The 21,238-nt window shown below is 60.1% G+C and overlaps 3 protein-coding genes across 7 annotated transcripts; all 3 read left to right on the forward strand.

The window, feature by feature from the left end:
* Nucleotides 1–59: 59 nt before the first annotated feature.
* Nucleotides 60–10,241, forward strand: HGS (hepatocyte growth factor-regulated tyrosine kinase substrate). Of its 3 annotated transcripts, XM_049811876.1 has the most exons (21): nt 60–154; nt 513–597; nt 997–1,072; nt 1,574–1,666; nt 3,665–3,788; nt 4,779–4,831; nt 5,377–5,445; nt 5,652–5,776; nt 6,015–6,093; nt 6,181–6,279; nt 6,660–6,755; nt 7,111–7,149; nt 7,234–7,377; nt 7,528–7,741; nt 7,915–8,087; nt 8,245–8,385; nt 8,464–8,641; nt 8,721–8,854; nt 9,148–9,264; nt 9,448–9,543; nt 9,635–10,238. In XM_049811876.1, exons 1-21 carry the CDS (start codon nt 118–120, stop codon nt 9,740–9,742), a joined length of 2,280 nt encoding a protein of 759 aa, XP_049667833.1. In that variant the 5' UTR covers nt 60–117; the 3' UTR covers nt 9,743–10,238. The 3 variants fall into 3 exon arrangements, with proteins under 3 accessions (XP_049667833.1, XP_049667832.1, XP_049667834.1); XM_049811875.1 differs by having other exon boundaries at nt 6,015–6,279; nt 7,531–7,741; nt 9,635–10,241; XM_049811877.1 differs by lacking the exons at nt 60–154; nt 513–597; nt 997–1,072; nt 3,665–3,788 and having other exon boundaries at nt 1,578–1,666; nt 9,635–9,981.
* Nucleotides 10,242–10,506: 265 nt separating this feature from the next.
* On the forward strand, nt 10,507–14,352 carry MRPL12 (mitochondrial ribosomal protein L12). Its single transcript, XM_049811918.1, has 4 exons — nt 10,507–10,761; nt 10,854–10,940; nt 11,083–11,214; nt 14,002–14,352. The coding sequence occupies exons 1-4, from the start codon at nt 10,507–10,509 to the stop codon at nt 14,116–14,118; spliced, it is 591 nt and encodes a 196-aa protein (XP_049667875.1). The 3' UTR covers nt 14,119–14,352.
* Nucleotides 14,353–14,750: 398 nt separating this feature from the next.
* Nucleotides 14,751–20,979, forward strand: SLC25A10 (solute carrier family 25 member 10). 3 transcript variants are annotated; one of them, XM_049811907.1, is made up of 11 exons: nt 14,751–14,854; nt 17,273–17,392; nt 17,573–17,687; nt 17,770–17,818; nt 18,220–18,261; nt 18,630–18,673; nt 19,149–19,219; nt 19,322–19,414; nt 19,673–19,750; nt 19,830–19,886; nt 20,750–20,979. In XM_049811907.1, the coding sequence occupies exons 1-11, from the start codon at nt 14,765–14,767 to the stop codon at nt 20,849–20,851; spliced, it is 861 nt and encodes a 286-aa protein (XP_049667864.1). In that variant the 5' UTR covers nt 14,751–14,764; the 3' UTR covers nt 20,852–20,979. The 3 variants fall into 3 exon arrangements, with proteins under 3 accessions (XP_049667864.1, XP_049667865.1, XP_049667866.1); XM_049811908.1 differs by lacking the exon at nt 20,750–20,979 and adding an exon at nt 20,363–20,743; XM_049811909.1 differs by lacking the exon at nt 20,750–20,979 and adding an exon at nt 20,385–20,743.
* Nucleotides 20,980–21,238: the final 259 nt, after the last annotated feature.

Here is a 21,238-nt window from a genome sequence, read left to right on the forward strand (position 1 = left end):
CGGAAGGAGCCCCGCCCCGCCGGAAGGAGCCCCGCCCCTGTCGGAAGCCGGAAGCGGAAGCGGCCGCGCAGGGGGCGGTGGGGCAGGCCGGACCGGCGGTGCGGGGGGCGACACATCATGGGGCGCGGCGGCGGCACCTTCGAGCGGCTTCTCGGTACCGGTCGCGGTCTTCCCCTCGGCGCGGGGGACGGGGCGGGAGCGAGGCTGGCCGGGCCGGGGGACGCGCCTCTCGGCCGGGCCGAGGTCCGCAGCGCTCGGCCTCGGGAGCCGGGGCGGGCCCGGGGCCGGCAGGAGCCGGAGCGGCGGGTCCGAGGTTACCGAGCGCCCCGGGGCGCCCGAAGGGGAAGATCTGGCGCGTTCCGGGGAAAATCGGGATTTTTCTCCAGCAGCGCTAGGGTCCGGGGCATCGCCGGCGCCCGGGGGAACTTTCCCGCAAACACACCAGCGGTTGTGGAGCGGAACCACGATAAGCAGAAGTGCTTAAAGCAGCCTGACGGGTTTATTCCTTGCAGATAAGGCTACAAGCCAGCTTCTGCTGGAGACGGACTGGGAATCCATCCTGCAGATCTGCGACATGATCCGTCAGGGAGATACCCAGTAAGTGCTCTTTGGCTTTTGGATGCACTACAGGCACAGCTCTTCTTGTCTTCACGAGACAAAGCGTGAGGGTCTTGGACCTGTCAGCCTGCAGTAGTATGCGTCTTGTTATCCCCTTCCAGAAAAGCATTAGAAAGGCAGTACAGTACACCCCAATGTGTTGAGGTGCTTCCCTGACCTCGGGAGTTGCGGGTTATCTCTGGCCTGAAATACTTGGAGAAACTCAAGCTTGAGTGCACTTATTCCTTCTCTTCCCAGTTTGCCTCAGGGGAATCACATAGACCATGAGCGAACTGTACCCTTTTGTTGGGATGGGGGTTAGTGGGTTATCAGCAGCAGGCAGAATCTCCGCTCAGATTCCTGATTACCTGAGGATGTGTGCTCTCTTTCTTTACCCAGAGCAAAATATGCCGTCAACGCTATCAAGAAGAAAGTCAATGACAAGAATCCCCACGTGGCACTCTATGCACTGGAGGTAATGTCAGCACAAACCGCGAGCACTGCAGGGGCCTGGTTCACAGGCCAGGGAACTTCCCATCTTTTATAAGCTTGCCTTCTGGGCTACACAGTCTTCACAGCGTTCCCTGCCTCGCTCAGGGAGCATCGGAGTTGCGGCTTGGAGTTTGCCTCCTCCTGCCTCTTTCATGATGGATCAGCAGGCCATAGTTTTCATTCTTTAATTCTGTCTCGGAGTTAGGAACGGACAAAGCTGGAACTTGAGACACTGTCCCTGGGGGTCTGTCTCTACATAGCAGAGGTACAAAGGCCACCGTGCAGTTGAAGCATAGCTTACTCTCCAGGGTGGTGGTGTGGATTTCTCCGGCTTGGCTGATGCTGCCCTAATGCGACTCATTGCTGAAGTAGTGCCCCCATCTTGGTGTGCTGGCTGCAGTAACCTGTAACATGTGCTGGGACTCGTTGCAGGCCACAGAGAAGGAAGAAAGCGGCGGGCTAATAGTGTCCTTTGCCCTTGCAGGTCATGGAGTCAGTGGTGAAAAACTGTGGCCAAACAGTCCATGACGAGGTGGCCAATAAACAGACTATGGAGGAACTGAAGGAAATACTCAAGGTAAGTATATCTTATTTTACCATCGTTTTTGAATGAGGTTGGAAAAGGAGCAGCTGCCGGAGAAAATATGCATGTCTTCTCTTTTGTTCCCTTTGTGTAAGGAACAGAAGGGAAGCTGTTTGGAAATGCATTTCAGAAAAGAGCAAACTGTATTGTGTGGTGTGAAGGGATGAGTATAGGGTGGTAAGGAGTGCTTGCTAGGGAGAGAAGATGTCCTGAGAGCAAAGGTAGTGTTTGGCTATGTTGTGAAGTGGGGTAGGCATATGCTGCGAAGGCCTAGACCTTTTCATGGTAAATGCTCCTGGCTGCAACACTTTGCTTGGTTTGAGTTGGCAAAGGAAAACAGAGGTGATGGTCTGGCAGTTGCACCAAGGACCTGAGCAGCAGTGAGGTGAATTCCCTCCCATAGTACAGTATGAGACACGCAGGAAGGTGAGCAGCAAGGTAAAAACTGGCAGAAGCTTCCTCTTTATCGTGGCCGTTTCATTGGCCTGCAGAATTGTTTGAGGAGCTTTGCAGGGTAGACCTGGCTGTTTTCACTGACAAGCTGTTGTCACAAGCTGTCGCTTGCCAGTTTGTTGTAATGTGATGCCTGCAGGAGCTCCATGTGTCCTGGACTGGGGACTTCTACAAGTGAAATGGAAATAGGAACTTTGTGTCCAGCTCCCAGGCCCGGAACGGCAATGCCCAGACAAGAGCTTGTGGGAGCACTGCTGTTCCCTCCTTGCAGCCTCCATCTTCTGCCAGAAATAGACGACCAGGTGACCCAGATATTTGGTGAATGAGCTGTGCAAGTCCCATCATCCTGCACACTGTAGCAGGGTGTCTCTCTCCTGTCACCTTCCTGCTAGGGCTGACTCAGTTTCTGTGCAGGATGTTCTGCTGAGATTGGAACACTGCCACGATGTGACGGACAGGTGTAGTAGTGCAGCCACTCCGAGCACTGAGGAGACCAGATAAGATCAGGTCAAGAGATTTTGTGGTTCTCTCCAGTCCTTGTCTGCCTCGGTAGTTTCATAACTGCCACGGACCCATTCTTCTCCTCCACTTGGAACTTTGGGGCTTGTGAATGTCCAGGGCTGGTAAAACAGTCTTTGTTCTGATGAGGTTTAGGGCTGTGACATTTGTGGAATGCAGGATTTTGCCAAATATTCTAGAAGTTTGGAGCTCCAGGAATTGTCAGTAAGTGATACTGTGTGGGCTGAGCTCTCGGCTGAAATAGGAGCTTGACAATGCTCCTCTGGTTCCCTGGGGATTTCTGGAGCAGCTGGTCATGTGAATGCGCGATGACTTGGTCAGCTGATGACAGAGCTGCTCTCGGAGGCTGGCTGGGATAGGCTTGCCAAGTTTCCTCTGGCTCCTTGAACTGTGATACAACCACCCTTGCCTCCAAAGGGCAGGCTTCCCAGCTGTCCTTTCTGCGTCACATCCCGAGGTAGCTTTACGTATTCCTGGGCAGGAGTCTCGGGGCTGGAGGTGCTGACAGCCTGGCACCGATACCCTCCATTTCTGAGCTTGTGGTGCCCTGTCAGTTCTCGGGTGAGGCCGACTGTGCTGTTCTGCCCAGCTGGGTAGCTGTAGGTCCCTCAGTTTTCTGAGTGCGGGATGAGCAACTCTTGTGAGGAGGTGAACAGAGACATTGGGCAGGCCAGTGCTCGTGCCTGCCCCAGGGAGCGGCTAAGCAAGTCTCTGTGGGCGTTTGCTCAAAGCATTGTAACCGCACCCCTTTTCAAGTTGGTCTGTGCTGCTCTGAAGGATATTTTCTTGTTTGTGCTGGAGGGGGGAAGTGGCGAAGCTGAAGGAGTATGTAGTACTTGCCACGAGTTGTCGTTATTGCAGCTTTCTGATGGCTCTTACCTTGCACAAGTACTCTAAAGTCTCTCTTTCCCTGAATGGTATTTCTGGCTCCTCTTCTGAGGGATTCACACAGTCCTTTGGGTTTCAGGGTCTTTTTCTTAGATTTTTTTTTTTTCCCTCCCTCCCTCCCTTTCTGTGCAGAGGCAAGTGGAGACAAGTGTCCGCAGTAAGATCCTGTACCTTATCCAGGCCTGGGCTCACGCCTTCCGCAATGAGCCCAAGTACAAGGTGGTGCAGGACACCTATCAGATAATGAAGGTCGAAGGTGAGGACTCTGTGGGCAAAGGTGGGTGGACAATTGGCCAAGCAGCTCTGCTCTGGAGGAGCCTTGTAGGAGAAGGAGTGAGTGTCAGGACCCTGCTTGGTGTTAGCAAATTCTGGACTTGCAGTACTGAGTTTTTTCTTGGTGCCCAATACCCAATGAAACTCTTGGAGTGGTTGAATCCTGCTGCAGAGAGAGGACAGCCCTGTTGTCCCAGGGTTGGGGGCTGCCTTGCTCTGGGCCTCCAGCACAGCTAGCAGCTAAGGGTTGGCAGTGAGACCTGAAAACCAGGAGCTGCAAATGTTCTTCAGAAACTGGCAGCAAATCAGTGTGTCCTCTGGGAAGGGATTTACGTGGGGCGGTTCCTTCCTGTCAGGCTTTCATTAGTACTCCAGGATGGGTCCACGCTGCCGCTTTCTGACAGTGTCAGTATGGCACTTTCTCTCTTGTCCCGGGGATAGCAGTGTTCCCTGCGAGGGAAGGGATGTGCTGCTGTCTCTGCCTCTATTTCTGTGCACCAGCACCTCCACAGGCAGTGGCAAAGGCTGGAGGTCCTGGTCCCTCACCGAGCAGGTGTTGCCACACTCTTGCCATTCAAGGGGTGAGACTCAAAGCCCTGCCTGCCTGTGCAGCGGGCTTTTTTCCCCCCATGCTGATTTCAAGGTCTTGAGAAATAAGCCTTATCCAAAGGGCCCTGATGTCCCTTAGAGGTGTGTAAGGGAAACCAATAGGGGATTGTCCTGTGCATTCGAGATCGTGGCTGAGAGCCCTGTACTTCGCAGACAGCAGCAAGTGCTGCATGAGCATTGCCCTCTGGCCTCCTGCAGGAGGAAGGCTGCTGTTAGTTGTGTCAGAGTAAGATAATGGTCAGGGCAGGTGTGCTGAGCTGGGTCTGACGTGTGTGGCTGGGATCTATGGCACAAGGCTGTAGGCACCACAGCCTCCCTGTGCCGGAGGAGCCCTTTCACAACAGGACATTCGCTTCTCCCACAGGTCACGTGTTCCCGGAGTTCAAAGAGAGCGATGCCATGTTTGCTGCAGAAAGGGTGAGCTTTGCTGGTGGGGAGGGAGTTGGCACTGCAGGACAGACCTTGCTCTCCTGTCCACTTCCTACTAAACCTTCTGTTCTTGTGTTCCTCCATTTCGTGCAGGTTAGAGACCTTGCTGGGTACACAAGTGCTCCCAGCTGTCACGCGGGCAGTTCTGGGGTGGTGTACAGCAATTTAACCTAAAACTACCAGACGGAGGGGAGAATTGACCAGGTCAGGGAGTTAGTCTCATCTTACCCTACTCAGTGGCCTTCCAGCAGCATGGCAGTCTGAACATGGCAGCAGGGCATTGCTAAAGCGATCGCTGTGCAGACACATTCCTAGAAAATCTCTTGCTGACTGGGAAAGAATCACAGTCTCTAGGAATATGCAAGGAGATAACTTGTGGAGATTAAAAATTCCTGTTGAGCTGCAAATGCTTCCAGTCTCCCCCATTCATGAGAGCACCTTGGTTAGCCGTAGGAGCTCCTGAAAGGTTCAGTGGAGACACTTTCCTCGAGGCCTTCTTCCCCTCCTTACACAAGCTTCCTTAACCCTGACAGGCTCCAGACTGGGTCGATGCTGAGGAGTGTCACAGATGTCGAGTGCAGTTTGGCGTTGTGACACGGAAGGTGGGTGCCACTCCTGCCCCTCTGGGTTCCCTGGTCCTGCACAGCCCCCTGGGACTTGCAGGACTCCCTGAGCCTGTGTGGAAGTGTGTCGGGGCTGGGCTGCGTTCCCTGGCCACCAGCAGGGAAGTGCCTGGAGTGTCTGAGTGATGTTGTCTAATGGTGAAGGAGTATCTTGCTACTGCACTGATGTCTCCCACCTTTTGCAGCATCATTGCAGGGCCTGTGGGCAGATCTTCTGTGGCAAATGCTCCTCCAAGTATTCCACCATCCCCAAATTTGGGATCGAGAAGGAAGTGAGAGTCTGCGAGCCCTGTTATGAGCATCTCAACAAGTCAGTACCCTTTGTGGTGTGTTTCTTTGCCTGCAACAGCTGGGACTGTGAGGGGAGAAGCTTGGCATGGAGCCACCTTTCTGCAGACCAGAGCGAGGGTTTCCCAAGCTGTGCAGGCTGGGCTGGGTTCCTTTCCTTCCAGGGAACAGGGTTTACAGCTGTAGTGTTGTGCAGAGCTGGGGCTCCAGTGCAGAAGAAGGAGCGCTCAGTCTGCACTGTCACCTCTTTCTGACTACAGGAAAGCTGAGGGTAAAGCTGCTGCCACCTCTGAACTGCCCCCCGAGTACCTGACCAGCCCCCTCTCTCAGCAGTCCCAGGTGAGTGGCTGCCCTGTAGGTGATCTAGTGATCCTGACATGCTTGTTGGTCCCTTTGTTGACCACCTCCTCATATCTCTTCTTGCAGCTGCCTCCGAAGCGTGATGAGACAGCTCTGCAAGAGGAGGAAGAGCTCCAGCTAGCTATTGCCTTATCTCAGTCAGAGGCTGAGGAGAAGGAGAGAATGGTTTGTGTCCTGCTTAGCATGTGGGAGTGGTTGTTGCCATACAGCTCAGATGTGCTGGGCATCTCCTAGCTGCGAAGTAACAGATCTGTAGGTGTGTCCTGGCGTGAGCGAGTCATGGGGCCTGTGGAATGAGAAGGTGAAAGCAGAGCCAGGCACATGCTGTGTCACAGTCCCAAATCTTGGAACCAGGCTGTGCCCAAGCTGCAAGCCCTGGGGCATGCTGGCCTGCAGGAATTGCTCAAAGCGTGAGGCTGGGTCTGCTGGCTGTGCCTGGCCATCTCTAGGAGCCTTGTCCATGCAGTGTGCCCAGTTTGTTGCTGACTGGGTGATTTGGAGTAGTCTGGACAGTCCCTGGGTCGACTGTTTTTTCTCTTTTCCAGAGGCAGAAAACAACCTACGCCATGTACCCGAAGGCTGAGCCCACACCTGTCACATCATCAGCTCCCCCGGTCAGCACGCTCTATTCCCCACCCGTGGTACGTTCACAGGAGCCCCTGAATGTGAAGTGGCTGGACGCAGACCTCTTTCCTAGCCCGAGTCTGCCCTGCTTGGGTCAGATTTAGTTCCTGTTCTGGGAGAAAATATTTGCCCCGTTCGGCCCCTTGCTCTTTCACAGCACTACTGTGTTTTCAGCCAGCATTTAAGTCCCTCCGCTGCTTCCTGTAGCTGCAGCATGTGTCTGGCTGAAGGACACAGCTGTCCCTTTTCACAGTCTCCTGCTGGTGCTCAGCACTGGTGGTTGTGCATGGCCAGGTCCGAGGAGGATGTCTGTGTGGGTGCTGTGGGTCTGTGGTTTCTCTGAACTGGATTTCCCTGTCTGTCTCTTTTCAGAATTCCTCTGCTCCCTTGGCTGAGGACATTGACCCGGAGGTAAGGATCCAGGCCTTACTAGTCCACGGCACAGGCTCACTTCTGGCGGGGCTGTGATGCTCATCTTCCTTCTCTTTCTGGCAGCTGGCTCGGTACCTGAACCGCAACTACTGGGAGAAGAAACAAGAGGAGGTTCGCAAGAGCCCCACCCCATCAGCACCTCTGTCCCTCACGGAGCCAGCTGCTCAGCCTGGGGAAGCCCACCCTGCCCCACTTGGTGTTGTTGAGGTAAGAGGGGGCCTGGACCTGTGTTTGGCAGCTTCTGAGGGATGAGAAGCGCCCAACTCCTTCGTTCAGCCCAGTCACGCAGCTCTGCAGGCTTGCTGCTGGCTCTTGACACAGCAGAGTTGAGGCTGACTGGCTGCCCTGTCCTTCTAGCAGCAGTACCAGAACGGCGAGTCTGAGGAGAACCACGAGCAGTTCCTGAAAGCACTGCAGAATGCGGTCACCACGTTTGTCAACCGCATGAAGAGCAACCACATGCGGGGCCGCAGCATCACCAATGACTCTGCCGTGTTGTCCCTCTTCCAGTCCATCAACAACATGCACCCCCAGCTGCTGGAGCTGCTCAACCAGCTGGACGAGCGCAGGCGTACGTGGGAGCTGCCCAGCCGTGGGCAGACATCCTGGCGAGGAGCGGGTGGCTGCCAGGGTTTCCCCCAGCGCTGGGGTTTGGCATTCCCATGACACAGCCTCTCTGGAGAGAAGCCAGCGCGGTGTGCTCTGCCCCGAGAGGGTCCCTGAGGCTGTCCCTTCCCTCCCCAGTGTACTACGAAGGCCTGCAGGACAAACTGGCCCAGATCCGGGATGCGCGTGGGGCTCTGAACGCGCTGCGGGAGGAGCATCGGGAGAAGCTGCGCCGTGCAGCAGAGGAGGCAGAGCGCCAGCGCCAGATCCAGCTGGCCCAGAAGCTGGAGATCATGAGGCAGAAGAAGCAGGTGAGGCAGGGAGGTGTTTCCAGGGTATTCGGGGCCGTGTCAGCCAGCAGGCCTGCCTGCACCTTGGGCCAGCCCGGGGCTGGTAGAGACGGCTGCCCTGGCAGGAGGGGATGCTGCGGTGTCCTGGCTTCTAGCTGTCACATCCCTGTTTCCATAGGAGTACCTGGAGATGCAGCGTCAGTTGGCCATCCAGCGGCTACAGGAGCAGGAGAAGGAGAGGCAGATGCGCCTGGAACAGCAGAAGCAGACCATCCAGATGAGAGCTCAGATGCCAGCTTTCTCACTGCCTTACGCCCAAGTATGGCTGCTGGGCCAAAGACCCTCCTGCCAGGTCCCAGGGGACGTGGCCTAAAGGTTGGTTGTCTTCCCTCAACAGCTCCAGGCCATGCCCGCAGCCAGTGGGGTGATCTACCAGCCTTCTGGGCCCACCAGCTTCCCTGGTACCTTCAGCCCAGCCGGCTCCGTGGAGGGCTCTCCCATGCACAGCGTATACATGAACCAGGCAGCACAAGGGGGCACAGGGCCATACACTGCAATGCCCGTTACAGGGACAGGTACGTCAGCCAGCTGATCCCAAGCAGGTGGAGACTGAGCACAAGGTGGTTGCTTCAGTCTCTGCCCTCTCCGCCCCAGATCCCAGCATGGTGAATGCCTACATGTACCAGCCGGCAGCAGGCAGTGGGCAGGCGGCTCAGCAGGGGCAGGCGGTGCCCACCACCACCCCGGCGTACTCGTCCTACCAGCCAACTCCAACACAGGGCTACCAGGCAAGTGAGGGAAGAGCAGCTCGCGATGGGCTGGGGCATTCTGCGGGGCTGGTGCAACTTGCCCCAGCTTGGTGATGGGATCTCCGAGCGGGAAGGAGAAAGGGCTGGTTGGTCCCAGATCTCTGGATCTGCTGCTGCTTTTGCTGTGGGAGCGGGTTGGGGCTCCCCATGGTGCAGAGGGAAGAAGACACCCTGGTTCTAGCGGAGTGGTGAGAGCCCTGCTGCTCCTGGGGCCTTGGTTTGAGATGAACCATCGCTGCCTGCGCCACCTCTCACCAGCCTCTCCTCCACAGAGTGCAGCCTCGCAGTCGCAGAGCATCCCGGCCATCTCTCAGGCCCCCCAGTCAGGCGCCATGGGCTACATGGGCAGCCAGTCGGTCTCCATGGGGTACCAGCCCTATGGCATGCAGGTGAGCACTCCCTGCCGCACAGGCACCTTGGGCGCTGGTGGGGGGACAAGGTGTGGGTGGTTTGCAGCCTTCCATGGTGGCAGGGAAGGGTGAGGCCTGGAGGAGGCTGTGGGCCTTCACCTCTGCCCTGTGGCCGCTGTGCATCCCCCAGCCCCTCTGACGACCACCCCCTCACTCCCGCAGGGCCTCATGTCCGCCCTGCCGGGCCAGGAAGCTGCACTGAGCAGCCTGCCAGCCCAGCAGTCCTACCTGCCCGGGCAGCAGCCCCTCTACCAACAGGTGAGTGCTGCCGGCCCAACCCGGGGGGAGGGGGGTGGCTTACCACCCTAGAGGAGTGTGTTCGCTAACGAAGCCACCTCGTCTGTTCCAGATGGCACCTGCTGGAGGGCCCCCCCAGCAGCAACAGCCCCAGCCGGCGCCCGCCCCGGTGCAACAGCCCCAGGGCAGCGGAGAGGCCCAGCTCATCTCCTTTGACTGATCTCTGCCGTGGAGGGGGGGCGCGGGGGAGAGCCCGTGTAACACTACTCTTCATCCGGAATCACTTCTGCACTTCACCTACTCTTTCTGCCCCCTCAGCCCCCTCCCACCTCCCCAATCTGCCCCCGGCCCGGAGGGACGTGGGACCACAGGCTCCCGGCAGCGGTGCTGGGGCCGCAGGAGCGCAGCCCTCCCTGCCGGGACCCGGGGCTGGGGTCCTACCCCCCCGCCCCCGCCGCCCCTGGAAGCCCGCCGGCCCCGGCCTGCGCCGCGGGGCTGGGGGCCCTGGGCTGGGCCGCCCCCACCCTGCTGCCCGTCGCCTCGGGCACCGCGCTGTCCGCCGCCATCCTGGCCTTGTCCGTTCCCGTCCCCCCTTCCCTGCCAGCGGCCTCTCCCCTCCCTGCCCCGGGGGCCCCCTCACCGGGCCAGGCCCGTCCCTGCGGCGCGGCAGCTCGCTCCTCGCGGTGGGGAGGGGGTGTGGGGGGTGTGAACCGAGCGCGAACGGTGACAATAAAGTGTTCGGAACGAGCCGCGGCCCGGTGTGCTTGGGGGGGGGGGGGGGGGGGAGGGAGTGAAGGGGGGCCGCCCCGCCGGCGGCCGGGGCCTACCGGAGCAAACGAGTGCCGGCGGACCCGGCGGCTAGAGCGCCGCCCCCGACCCGCCATCGAGAGGCGGCGCCGGAGCCTAGAGCGGCGCGGCGCGGCGCGGGGGCCGCCGGGACCATCGAGCGCGGGGCAGAGCGCCGCCGTGTCCTCTGCGGCCGCCATGCTGCCCGCCGCCCGCGCGCTGCCGCCGCGCCTGCTCCGCCGCCCGCCGCCCGCCTGGCGCTGGGCCGCGGCCGGGCCGCCCGCCGCCGGCCTGCGGGCGCTGGGCACGGGCCGCGCACGGCGCTCGGAGGCGCTGGCCGGGGCGCCGCTGGACACGGCCGCCAAGGAGTACTCGCCCAAGGTGCGGCAGCTGGTGCGGGACATCGCGGGGCTGACGCTGCTGGAGGTGGCCGACCTCAACGCGCTCCTCAAGGTGGGTGGCGCGGGGCGGCGCGGCCCGGTTCGGCCCGGCCCGGCCCGTGTGCGCCGCCTCACCGGCCGCCGGTGCCGCTGCTCTTCCCGTAGGAAACGCTGAAGATTCCGGACGTCGGGGTGATGCCGGCGGCGGCGGCGGCGGCCGCCTCTCTCCAGCCCTCCCAGGCGGCTCCGCAGGTACCGGGCTCTCCGGGGAGGGGCCGGGAGTTGGGCCCCCGGGGCTCCGTGTCGGTCTCGCGGGTCCCCGTGCGTGGGGGGAGCGGGGAGGAGGGCTGCGGGGCCCGGGTGGGTGTCTTCACCGAGCTCTGGCTGCTTCCAGGAGGAGGAGGAGATCCCGCTCAAGAAGGAGAAAACGCATTTCACCGTCCGGCTGACGGAGCTGAAACCTGCTGACAAGGTGAAGCTGATCAAGGAGGTGAAGAACTTCGTGCCCGGAGTGAACCTTGTGCAGGTGAGGAGGGGGCTGCCCGAGGCTCCGGCCACCCACCTGCCGCGTCGCCCCTGAGCCCAGACAGCTCCTGAAGCACGTTGTAAGCGGCAGGCTCGGTTCTCTGTTCAAAAGGGAGCCTGGATTTCTGTGTTTAGGAGAACAGTCTGCTTGTGCACACGCCTCAGTGCAGAGACGTGGACGAGGTGTAGAGGAGGAGTTGGTTGTGTCTGTTTGTCTGGCGTTCTTTAGGGAAGGCTGTTCCCTCCCAGCTCTGCTGCATGGCCAACAACTGAGCCCCTAGCAGGAGTGGTGAGATGAAGAAGGAGGCTCAGAGCAAAGACCTCAAAGGCCTCCATGCCACCCTCACCTTCTCCCAATCTAAGAGCTGCCATGAGCCTCCCTGCAGACCTCAGGAGCAGCCGGCATTCCTCACTGCAGCTGGATTTGGCTTGCCTTCCCCCTGGCTTTTTCAAGACCAATGTATTGCTGAAGCTAGGCAAGTTTCTCTAATTCACACATCCTGCAATCCATGCTTCCAATGCTTTTCAGAGCTCTTCTTTTTGTAGGTGATGCCTCCTCCTTCTTCCTTGGAGGAGATGGGTCTTTCACAGCCCTGTGCAGCATCTGAGCTCATGCCCTTGAGCTGCGATGTAGGCTCAGGACAAAGAATGGGTGATACAGCGGCTATTGCAGAAGCATTTAACATGTTTCAGTTCTCCACTGAGTGATGCTTTCATGTCTTGGGGATAATAGCAGCACTTTCTGTTTATCCAGTTGTAAGGAAGAAATGTTGAGTGTTGTAAAAATCTGCTCTTATTTGTAGCCCAGGATATCAGAAGGATTTGTAGGAAAGCTTCCGACCCATTCATATTTGTATATTGGAAAGCAAACAATTTGGTGACAGAGAAACCATGCTAGCAAGATATGAGTTTCATTGGCCTACTGGGATAATTAACTTGCTATCAGTTGGGTTACTCTGGCAGTTTTTTTATCCGTTACCAGTCCCAAGCAAACATGAAACAACCAAAATCCCATAACGGACATGATCAGTAGATAATTAAAAGCTGTCTGGAGAACTGATGCTAAATCAACTTGGCTTAGCATGTGGAGCCTGTCAAACAAGCTGGTTACCATTCCGATGCAGTTACAAGGTTGGTAGATGCAGGTTACTGGGGGTAAACTTTGTCAAGTGTGACTTACCTGACCTGGTATTTTGGTTAAAACACGCGCACACACACACAAAAAACAAACTGTTGCTGAAGGTTGGTTCTGCCTAAAGAGGTTATATTCAAAGTGTAGCTGATACATTTTTGTTGTAAATTTTATTGCCATCTGTTTGAAGTGTTTTTAACGAGATTTGCAGGGAGCCTGTTCTTGGCCTGTGGGGCTGTTGGTGGTTTGGAAGAAAGCATTGCTAGTAAAATCTTTGGACATTGTGTGCTGATGTGACTCAAACAGGTCAGTCCTACAGGAACGACTGCTTGATGAGACAGGCACATTGTCAGCACAAGCCAGACTCGAGTCCGTTTGCCCCTCTGAAAGCGTCTTCAGAGCCAGCCCAACAGACGCTTACCTCGTGTCTTCACCTGTCCTGGGCTGGCGTTCTCCTATGCTCCGGCTGGGGTTCAAAACGCGTTGCCTCTGCCCAGCATCTGTTACCGTGCAGGTCCAGCTTGGCTCAGGCCCCACTCCTTCTCCTGCTGGGCGCTCTGAACAGCTGCTTCCTCTGACCGAGGCTGCTTTAGAACAGAAGTTAAGCATTAGTGAGCAAGGATCTTTCATGAATAACCTTGATTGTGTTGCCTGTCCTCATCACAGCAAGCCAGAACAGGCTCCTTTCCAGATACTGTCCTGGGCTCTGGTGGGGGAAGGCATGCCTGCCCTGCCTGCACAGCTACGCCTTCTCATCCCTAGCAAAAAAAGCATTTTCTGCCACCCTGGATACATCATTACTGTGCCCTGTGTGAATTAAAACAACAAAAGCTTCTTTCTGTCAGCAATGGTCAATCTGTTGGGTGCTAAATACCTGCAGTGCCAGACGGCAGAGAGCTGGCAGTGGCTTTTCACCGTAGGAACCTCCCCGGGCTTTGTTTTTAAGGAGCTGAATAGCTTTGTTGCTGCTGCTTAGTGTAAGAGCAAGAGCATCTGACTGCAGCAGGGGCTTAGCCTCCTTTCCTTTTTTTATGGCAGTACTGCAGGAAGTCTCTTTGCATCAGTTCAACAGCTTTTCAGTTTGCCTTAAATATCGTGGTACTGCGTAGTATCAGTAGTTTCGCATAAAAAGTCCTGAAAATACCAAGATTGTGTTGTCAAGCATAGTCTGTACTAGAGTTCTTTTTCAGCCAGTACAGTGGATTCCTGTACAGTGGTGTACAAACCCTGCAACAGCCTCTCCTCCCTGCTGGCAGAAATATGTGAACCAAAACATTCGCACTGAAAAAAGTCGACCCAACGCAGGGCGGTAGCTGCCTTGGCAGGTTACCACATGGTGGCTCTGCGTGCGTCCCAGGTACCTTCTCAGACTGGGGCTGTGCATCCTGGAGCACTGCGCACATGGTGGGAAGAATTTATGGGCTATTACTTGCTGAAAAAGGTCTTCCAGGGCTGCAGTGGATGTGCTGTCACTTGCAGTCAGGTTTAGATGTCTTCCGGCAGGATGTGCTGTAGTTCAAGTAAAAGTCTTGGAGTTTAGACCAGTCGGTGAGTTTTCCTGGTCTGCTTATGCAGAGGTCAGGCTCATGGCTCTAAATCTGTTAATCCGGTTAGTGAAAGCTAGTTTATAAGTCTCGTACTTTGTCCCTCCCGCAGGCAAAGAAGCTGGTGGAGTCCCTTCCGCAGGAGATCAAGGCTAACGCCTCCAAGGAGGAAGCAGAGAAGATCAAAGCGGCGTTGGAGGCAGCAGGAGGGACTGTGGTTCTGGAGTAGGCAGTGGCATCTCACCACGGAGGGACTGGCATGATGGCAGCCTTCCCTGCTGCCGCCTGCCCGGCCACTGCCCGAGCCGGGGTCCGGACGTTTCCGACTGCGAAACGTCCCCTAGTCGTGCGGTGGGAACGTTCTCTCAAAGTGATACAAGAATGCTGTACGGTTCGGCAGGGCTGCTCATTTGTTCTGGCATTGCGATGAACTCTTACCTTCATAAATATCAAAAAAAACCACCAAAAACCTGTAAAACAGTTCTTCTCTCCAAAATCAGCCCCTCCTGATTTTGCCCCCTGAGCTCCACGCGCCTACCCCTGTACCGGTGCTACACCCACCGTGCCGCGCAGCAGCCCCCTTCCTCAAGCTGCGTTTTGGTGCCGCAGCTGTTAATCATGCCCTGTTAATTAACGGGGAGAGGTGCCACCTGGAGGAGGGAGAACCGTGTCCCTGGAGCCTGCGGTCGCCGCGGGAGCGGCGCGGGGGAGCTGCTGCGATGACCCCGGGCTCGTTGCAGCGGCCCCGGTCCCGGTGCCCCCTCCGCGCCGCCTCTGCTGCCGCGCTCCGGTACCGTGGGAGGGGGCGTGGCTTTATCGCAGAGGCGTGGCTTTGCCGCCGAGGAGGGGGCGTGGCTTATCGCCGAGCGGCGCCGATGGCGGAGCAGCGCGTGTCGCGCTGGTACTTCGGCGGCCTCGCTTCGTGCGGTGCCGCTTGCTGCACCCACCCGTTGGATCTGCTCAAGGTGAAAGGAAAGGGGGGGAATACGGAAGGGGAACCGCTTTTGGGGGGACGGCGAGCGGTTCTGAGGGGTCGGGGAATGGCTGCCCGGTTGGGGCGGGGGGGGGGCAGGCTCGGGGAGGAGGCAGGCGGCCGTGGGGCCCGGGGACACGGCAGTGGGGGGGGGGGGCGTTTGTGGGGTACGGTGGTAAAGGGAGAGGGACGGGGGGACAGGGCTGAGGGGAGGCGGGGGGGCAGAGTGCCGGCGTGTGAGGGGACAGGTGTGGGGCAGAGGGTTCTGGGGGGCTCAGGGTGCCGGCCCTGAGGGCTGTGGGGGCCGTGGAAGACACCCCAGCCAGCCCTGCCCAGGCTCCCGCGTAAGGCACGGCAGTGGCTCCGGGGCCTGCGGCGTTGGACACAGGCCCACTGGGCTCCGTGTCCTCAGGCCAAGATGTCACCTAGGCGCCTCGGACGGCCTGGCATCCCCGCTCCCGCACAAAGAGCGACGCGCGCAGCCCTATGCTGCCAGCACCCGCGGACGGGGCGAACGCCAGCGCTGCCCGGAGCCTTGTGCGCCAGCCAAGTGGCGATGAGCCTGGCAGCCGGGCAGGCTGCAGAGGGGGAGTGGGGGAGTGAGCCCAGGCCAGGGCCTGCCATGCCTGGGGCTGTGCCCGTGGGTGAGGCTTGGGACAGGCAGCCCCTTCCCACCCCACTGCACGGAGAGAGGGGAAGATGTGCCGGGCGCAGGCCCAGGAGAGGAGCAGCACCGGCAGGGGGATGCTGCTTCCCCGGTGCTCGGCCCGTTGCCGTGCCCGGCTGGCCCCGTCTGCCCAGCGGAGGTGGCTGGCAGCGCGTGGGGGCTCACGTCGGATGCCCTGGCAAGGCGCTAAGAAGGGGGATTAGTCTGGCACATGCCTCTAGGTCTGCCTCTGTCTCTGAGCCAGCGTGACGGGTGTGACTTTTGGGCTGCGTCCCCACGTGCTATACCCTGCAGATGCGTAGCCCCCGCATGCCCTGTGGCTGTGAGCAGCCCAGGCCAGCCGGCTGGTTTTGCCAGCTGAATATTGAACACAGACCTGCCTTTGGCCCAGAGCTCCCCTGCAGCAGGGTCCGGTGTCAGGCGTGGGGAAGCACGAGGGACCTCAGGGTCCGGCAGGGCAAGGGGCCAAGGGCACTTCACTGCACGTCTGGACCTTGGTCCCGGTGGGAGGCCACAGCCAGCCCGGCCAGAGGGTGCTCGCGCCCCTGAGCCAGCACTGCGCAGCCACTGGCCGCCCACGGGGCTGCCTGCCCTGCGGCAGTGACCACAGCCCTGGCCAGCTCCTCCCCTGCCCGCCTGCCTGCCCTTCCTGCAGCCCTGGGATGGTCAGGCAGCAGAGCGCTTCCAGGCATGGCTCTGCCCTACCTGCCTGCCTGCACGGTCCCTCTGTCCCGGTGTCCGGCAGCCACTCGCCCAGCTCCCCGACATGCCACAAGCTCTGGTCCCTGTCGTCCAAAATCTGCGGCAGGCCCCTTCCCTGCATCCCCACTGCTGCCCTGCACAGGAGACAGAGGCTGTTCCCAGCGTCCTGCTGCGTGTCCCACGCCCTGGCCGTGCTGGGGCTTCTGTAACGGGAGCCAGGCCTGGTCCCCTGCCAGCGGCCCTTTGCTCTCTTTAATTTTATCTCCTCGGGCCTTTGACCCGCACGTGATCTTCACAGCATGGGGCTGGGCGGGTGTGCTCAGAACGTGCTCTGCCACTGGCCGACATGGTTCCTCCGACCCAGCCGGCCCCTGCAGTCCCACTGCCGCTTCCTCCGGTGATGGTGGGAAGTGTTGGGCTGCTGCGGGTGGCGAGGGGAGCACCCGGACACCCAGGCTGTGCCTGGCTGTGGCAGGGAGCGGTTTGGAGCTGGTGAGCAGGGCTGCGGGGTTGCCTTCCTGCCTCTGCGATTCCTGTGGCTGGGCAGAAGGGGAAGTGACTTCTGGAGGCCTGCTGCCTTGTGTGGCGAGGGTGTAGGGCAACAGGAGGTCATGAATCCACCGGCCCTGTCGTGGTCCCTCTGAGCAAACCCACGCTGGTTGCTCGCTTGCTCACATGCTCCTGGATTCTCCCCGCCCCGATGTGGCCCAGGGCCTTTCTTGGCAGAGCAGGCACTGCCACTTCATCTTGGGGCGTGCTGTTGAGGCCACCCAGCTGGGCAGGCGCCTGGGAGGGACCATGGGCAGGTGCCTCGCCAACCTCCACCCCTCTGATGCTGGGCTGGGCATGTTTACAAGTACTGCTTAGGTGTGGGGAGCCTGGAGCTGTTGGTGTTTGCGCAGAAGCTCCTGCATGAGTGCTAAGGAGTTACCTCGACAAGCGCTCGGGGTGGCTGTCCCTGCTCCGCTGCCCTGCGCTCTCCTGTTTCTGCCCAGCCCCAGCACTGGGCTGGTGCACTGATGCTGCCGGACTGTGCCCCAGGTCCACCTGCAGACGCAGCAGGAGGTGAAGATGCGGATGATGGGGATGGCGATGCGTGTGATCCGCACCGACGGCTTCCTGGCTCTCTACAACGGGCTCAGCGCCTCGCTGTGCAGGCAGGTGAGTGCCACCGTGCCCTGACGGCCTCTGGTCCCCCAAGGCCAGCACGGAGCTCCAGTCGCACAGCACAGCCCATCCTGTCTGGCAGCTGGGCTGGAGCTGACAGGCTGCCCTGAGCCGCAGGGGCCGGGGAGGTGGGCGCCCAGTGGGACACAGCGGCTCATTCTCCCTCTCCTCCAGATGACGTATTCCTTGACTCGCTTCGCCATCTACGAGAGCGTGAGGGACCGCCTGGGCCAGGGCAACCAGGGGCCTCCCCCCTTCTACCAGAAAGTGCTGCTGGGTGCAGTGGGAGGTGAGCGAGGAAGAGGGTCCCTCAGCCTCAGACTCCCTCGGGCTGGAGGAAGCCCCTGACCTCAGTTCTTCTTTGGCTGCAGGTTTCACTGGCGGGTTCGTGGGGACCCCGGCAGACATGGTGAACGTCAGGTCAGTTCTGCCCGTATCCTGGCGCTGCTGGTGAGGGAGGCTTTTGGCTGGTGTGTGGCAGCAGTTGGGACGGTGGGGTGCTCCCCGTGCTCCTGACTTCTCTCCTGACCAGGCTGCCCCATAGTTCACGGCCCAGTCCCGGCAGGCAGCTCTGTACCCCAAAGGACCAGCGTTGTTCTGCCATTCAGTGTGACAGCTCTGGGCCCCAGCCCCTCCGTGGCCCTCCAGAGGGGTGTGGGGCTGGAGGCACCTTTCTTGTCCCTTTGCAAATAGGTGACGCAGTCCATCTGCTGGGCCGCTCCCCTGAGCAAGGGCAGGCTTGCCCCGGGTCCCCGGTGCTGTGGGGGGGTGGACAGCGGGGCACTGGCCCTCTCCTCAGCCCATGGTGCTCTGCCTTCCAGGATGCAGAACGACATGAAGCAGCCTCCTGCCCTGCGGCGCAAGTGAGTGACTGCGGGGCCGGGGCTCCCGGGGGGGGGCAGCACAGCAGGGCAGGTGCTCGGGGGGTGCCAGGGCTCCTGGGGGGGCCGGGGCAGCAGGGCAGGGGGTCGGAGGGTGCCAGGGCTCCCGGGGGGGGCCGGGGCAGCGGGGCAGGAGGTCGGGGGTTGCCAGGGCTCCCGGGGGGAGCGGAGCGGGGGGTCGGGGCTCCCTGGGCCGGGGGTCCGTGTGGCCGCGGGGGGGCAGCACCGCACCGGCAGCGCGGCACCGTGCCCGGGGGTGCCGGGGCCGGGGCCGCGGGCCCGGGAGCTGCAGCCACCGGTTCGGGGCGGACCCTCGGACCCTGACACCTACCCCTTCTCGCTCCTTCCAGCTATTCCCATGCCCTGGACGGCATGTACCGCGTCCTCCGGGAAGGTGAGGCCGTGCCATCTGGGGTCTGGTGAGCCCGCCCAGGCTCTCCTTGCTGACACTTGGGCGACCGTGGCGAGATTGACCCGGGGAGCTCCATCTGGGAGCTGCCGTGGGTGCTCGCTCAGCCGAGAGTGGCTGTGGGAGCCGAGGGTCGGGCAGGGGCCGGCACCTCCGCAACAGCTGGCTGGGGCACGGGCCAGGCAGGGCCTGGCAGCCTGCCTGTGCTCCGGTGGAAAACAGAGACCTGCCGGGAACTGCTATGAAAAAGGGCAAGAGGGTGGAGCAGGTGGGAAGGGGAATGAGCGGCAGCAGGGAGGAGGTAGGGCTATTCGGAAGGATTCTCCTTTCCTGCAGCCTATTTGCTGTTGTGTGTTTTAAGCAGTGTTGTATGAGCAGTCTGGGACACAGACCAGGCAGGGAGGAAGGGAGTGTGAGTAATGTCCCAGGACTGTGCTGATCCCAATCTGTCTGTCTGCAGAGGGCTTGAAGAAACTCTTTTCGGGAGCTACAATGGCATCCAGCCGAGGGGCCCTGGTCACCATTGGGCAGGTAGGGTAGCTCTGCCGGGCAGTAGGTGCCCAGGGTAGGGACAGGAGTAGTCCCTGGCATGGCGAGGAGGGGGGACGTGTCTAATACGCCGTGTCTCCGCAGCTCTCCTGTTACGACCAGGCCAAGCAGCTGGTTCTCGCGACTGGGTTGCTGTCAGACAACATCTTCACTCACTTCCTGGCCAGCTTCATCGCTGTGAGCAGGGCTGGGTGCGGGGAGGCAGGACTGGGACTGGGTTTGCCTGCAGCCGAGCTCAGGACCCCGGGCTGGGGCTGTCAGAGCTGCCTCTCAGGACTCTGATGAAGCAGGGCTGGGCACAGGGGCTTCTGGGGGGCTCCCAGCATGGGATTGGGCCCAGGCAGAGCTCTGGGTCTCTCCAGTGACCATGGCAGTCGCTGGCACCTGGGTCTCCTCCGTGAGCCGGAGCTGCTGACCCCCACTGACTCTTTCTAGGGTGGATGCGCCACATTCCTGTGCCAGCCCCTGGATGTGCTCAAGACCCGCCTCATGAACTCCCAGGGCGAGTACCGGGTGAGTAGCCCATCCTGTCCCATTTGCGCACTGGCCTCTGCCTCGGGGCGCCTCCTCACCTCTCTCCCTCTCCCTCCAGGGTGTTGCCCACTGTGCCATGGAAACTGCCAAGCTCGGGCCCCTTGCCTTCTACAAGGTACCTACCTGGGGATGCGTGGGGTGGGCTGGTAGGGTACAGTGTGGGGAGACGGGGCCGGGCTGGAAGCGGAGTTTAAGGTGCAGAACAGTTCTGGAGTGGGAGCCTTCCGGGCTCTGCTGCCAGCAGCCTGACTGCTTCCTGCATCAGGCCTTTGTCTGCCACTCCCCAGCTTGGCCCTGGAATATTGCAAGCCTTGGCCTCTTCTGGGCTTGCAGCCTGGGTCTGGGCACTGCAGCAGCTGCCCTGTTGCACCCGCTGGGTTCCCCAATGGGAATGCAGGTACGGGCAGTGGTGCTCCAGCACTCGTTGGATGTTGCTGACCAGCAGACCCGGTCAGCTCTTGGGCCCTACGTGCCCGGGCTTGGTGCAGTCACCCATGTGTTCAGTCTCACTCCTGGGAGGGCCCCTGCAAAGGGGTTTCAAAGCCGAGGTTTTTTCCAGATGCTGCCAGTCAGGCATTTTCCCTGTTACAGCCTGTCTGCTCATCTTCCCCAGGCAGCGTCCAACCCCCTTCTGAACCGGGGGCTGTGGGATCTGACTCGGGCTTCTACTGAGATTCTGCCTACGTAGTGGTGATGCCAGCACTGATGTGTTTGGGGGCAGAGGGGTTGATGCATGATGCTGAGATCTGTGTGCACAGCGATGGCTGCGGTGCCTCCCTCACCGCTGTGGCAGTCTCTGCCTGACACCAAGGCCCCAGCTCTTTGGAGCTTGTGCTGCATGCCCAGCCAGCCGCTCCCCCGTGCTTGCAAGCTCGTGCCGCTCCCCGGGGGTTGGGCTGCTGGGCACCCTTGGCTCTGACAGGGAAGCCCAGGGCCAGGCACACACTGACTCTCCACCTTCTCACTGTCCCCTTCCAGGGCTTCGTTCCTGCTGCCATCCGGCTCATTCCTCACACCGTCCTCACCTTTGTCTTCCTGGAGCAGCTGCGCAAATACTTTGGGATCAAAGTGATCACCTGAGTAGGAGGGATGGGACCCTGCCTCACCCCAGAGGGGTGAGCGTGCGGGTCACTGCTGAGATCCCAGAACCCCTCTCGGCTGTCTGGGGCCAGCGCCGCTCCCCCTACCCCTCATCCCCACTCCTGTGCCTTGCCAGTGCCTGTGGCCAGCCAGTCCCGGTCTCCCCTTTCCTCTCTCACCCCCATTCTCAGCATCTCTGTTACCTCTGGGATATTCTTGGGCCTCTTGTCCCCTCTGCACTGTTTGTTTGGGGGTTTTTTTGCTGTCTTCCCACTGCCCTACTGGCCACGAGTTCTGCCCTTGCCTCCCTCAGTCCTGTCCCATATGGGCTGCCAGGAGCAGGACCACGCTGTCCTGGGGAGGACGGGGGATTCTGCCTTCTGGCTC

The sequence above is a fragment of the Accipiter gentilis genome, chromosome 10 (genome assembly GCF_929443795.1).
Source record: "Accipiter gentilis chromosome 10, bAccGen1.1, whole genome shotgun sequence".
Taxonomy (NCBI): domain Eukaryota; kingdom Metazoa; phylum Chordata; class Aves; order Accipitriformes; family Accipitridae; genus Astur; species Astur gentilis.

Bases quoted from the DNA above. Each gene is read 5' to 3' on its own strand.
- HGS (XM_049811875.1), top strand. From the start codon at position 118: ATGGGGCGCGGCGGCGGCACCTTCGAGCGGCTTCTCG. The intron at 598-996 runs GTAAGTGCTCTT...TTCTTTACCCAG, and splicing joins ATCCGTCAGGGAGATACCCA to AGCAAAATATGCCGTCAACG. The intron at 7,742-7,914 runs GTACGTGGGAGC...TTCCCTCCCCAG, and splicing joins CCAGCTGGACGAGCGCAGGC to TGTACTACGAAGGCCTGCAG.
- MRPL12 (XM_049811918.1), top strand. From the start codon at position 10,507: ATGCTGCCCGCCGCCCGCGCGCTGCCGCCGCGCCTGCTCCGCCGCCCG. The intron at 10,762-10,853 runs GTGGGTGGCGCG...CTCTTCCCGTAG, and splicing joins ACCTCAACGCGCTCCTCAAG to GAAACGCTGAAGATTCCGGA. The intron at 10,941-11,082 runs GTACCGGGCTCT...GGCTGCTTCCAG, and splicing joins CCTCCCAGGCGGCTCCGCAG to GAGGAGGAGGAGATCCCGCT.
- SLC25A10 (XM_049811907.1), top strand. From the start codon at position 14,765: ATGGCGGAGCAGCGCGTGTCGCGCTGGTACTTCGGCGGCCTCGCTTCG. The intron at 14,855-17,272 runs GTGAAAGGAAAG...ACTGTGCCCCAG, and splicing joins ACCCGTTGGATCTGCTCAAG to GTCCACCTGCAGACGCAGCA. The intron at 18,674-19,148 runs GTGAGGCCGTGC...GTCTGTCTGCAG, and splicing joins GTACCGCGTCCTCCGGGAAG to AGGGCTTGAAGAAACTCTTT.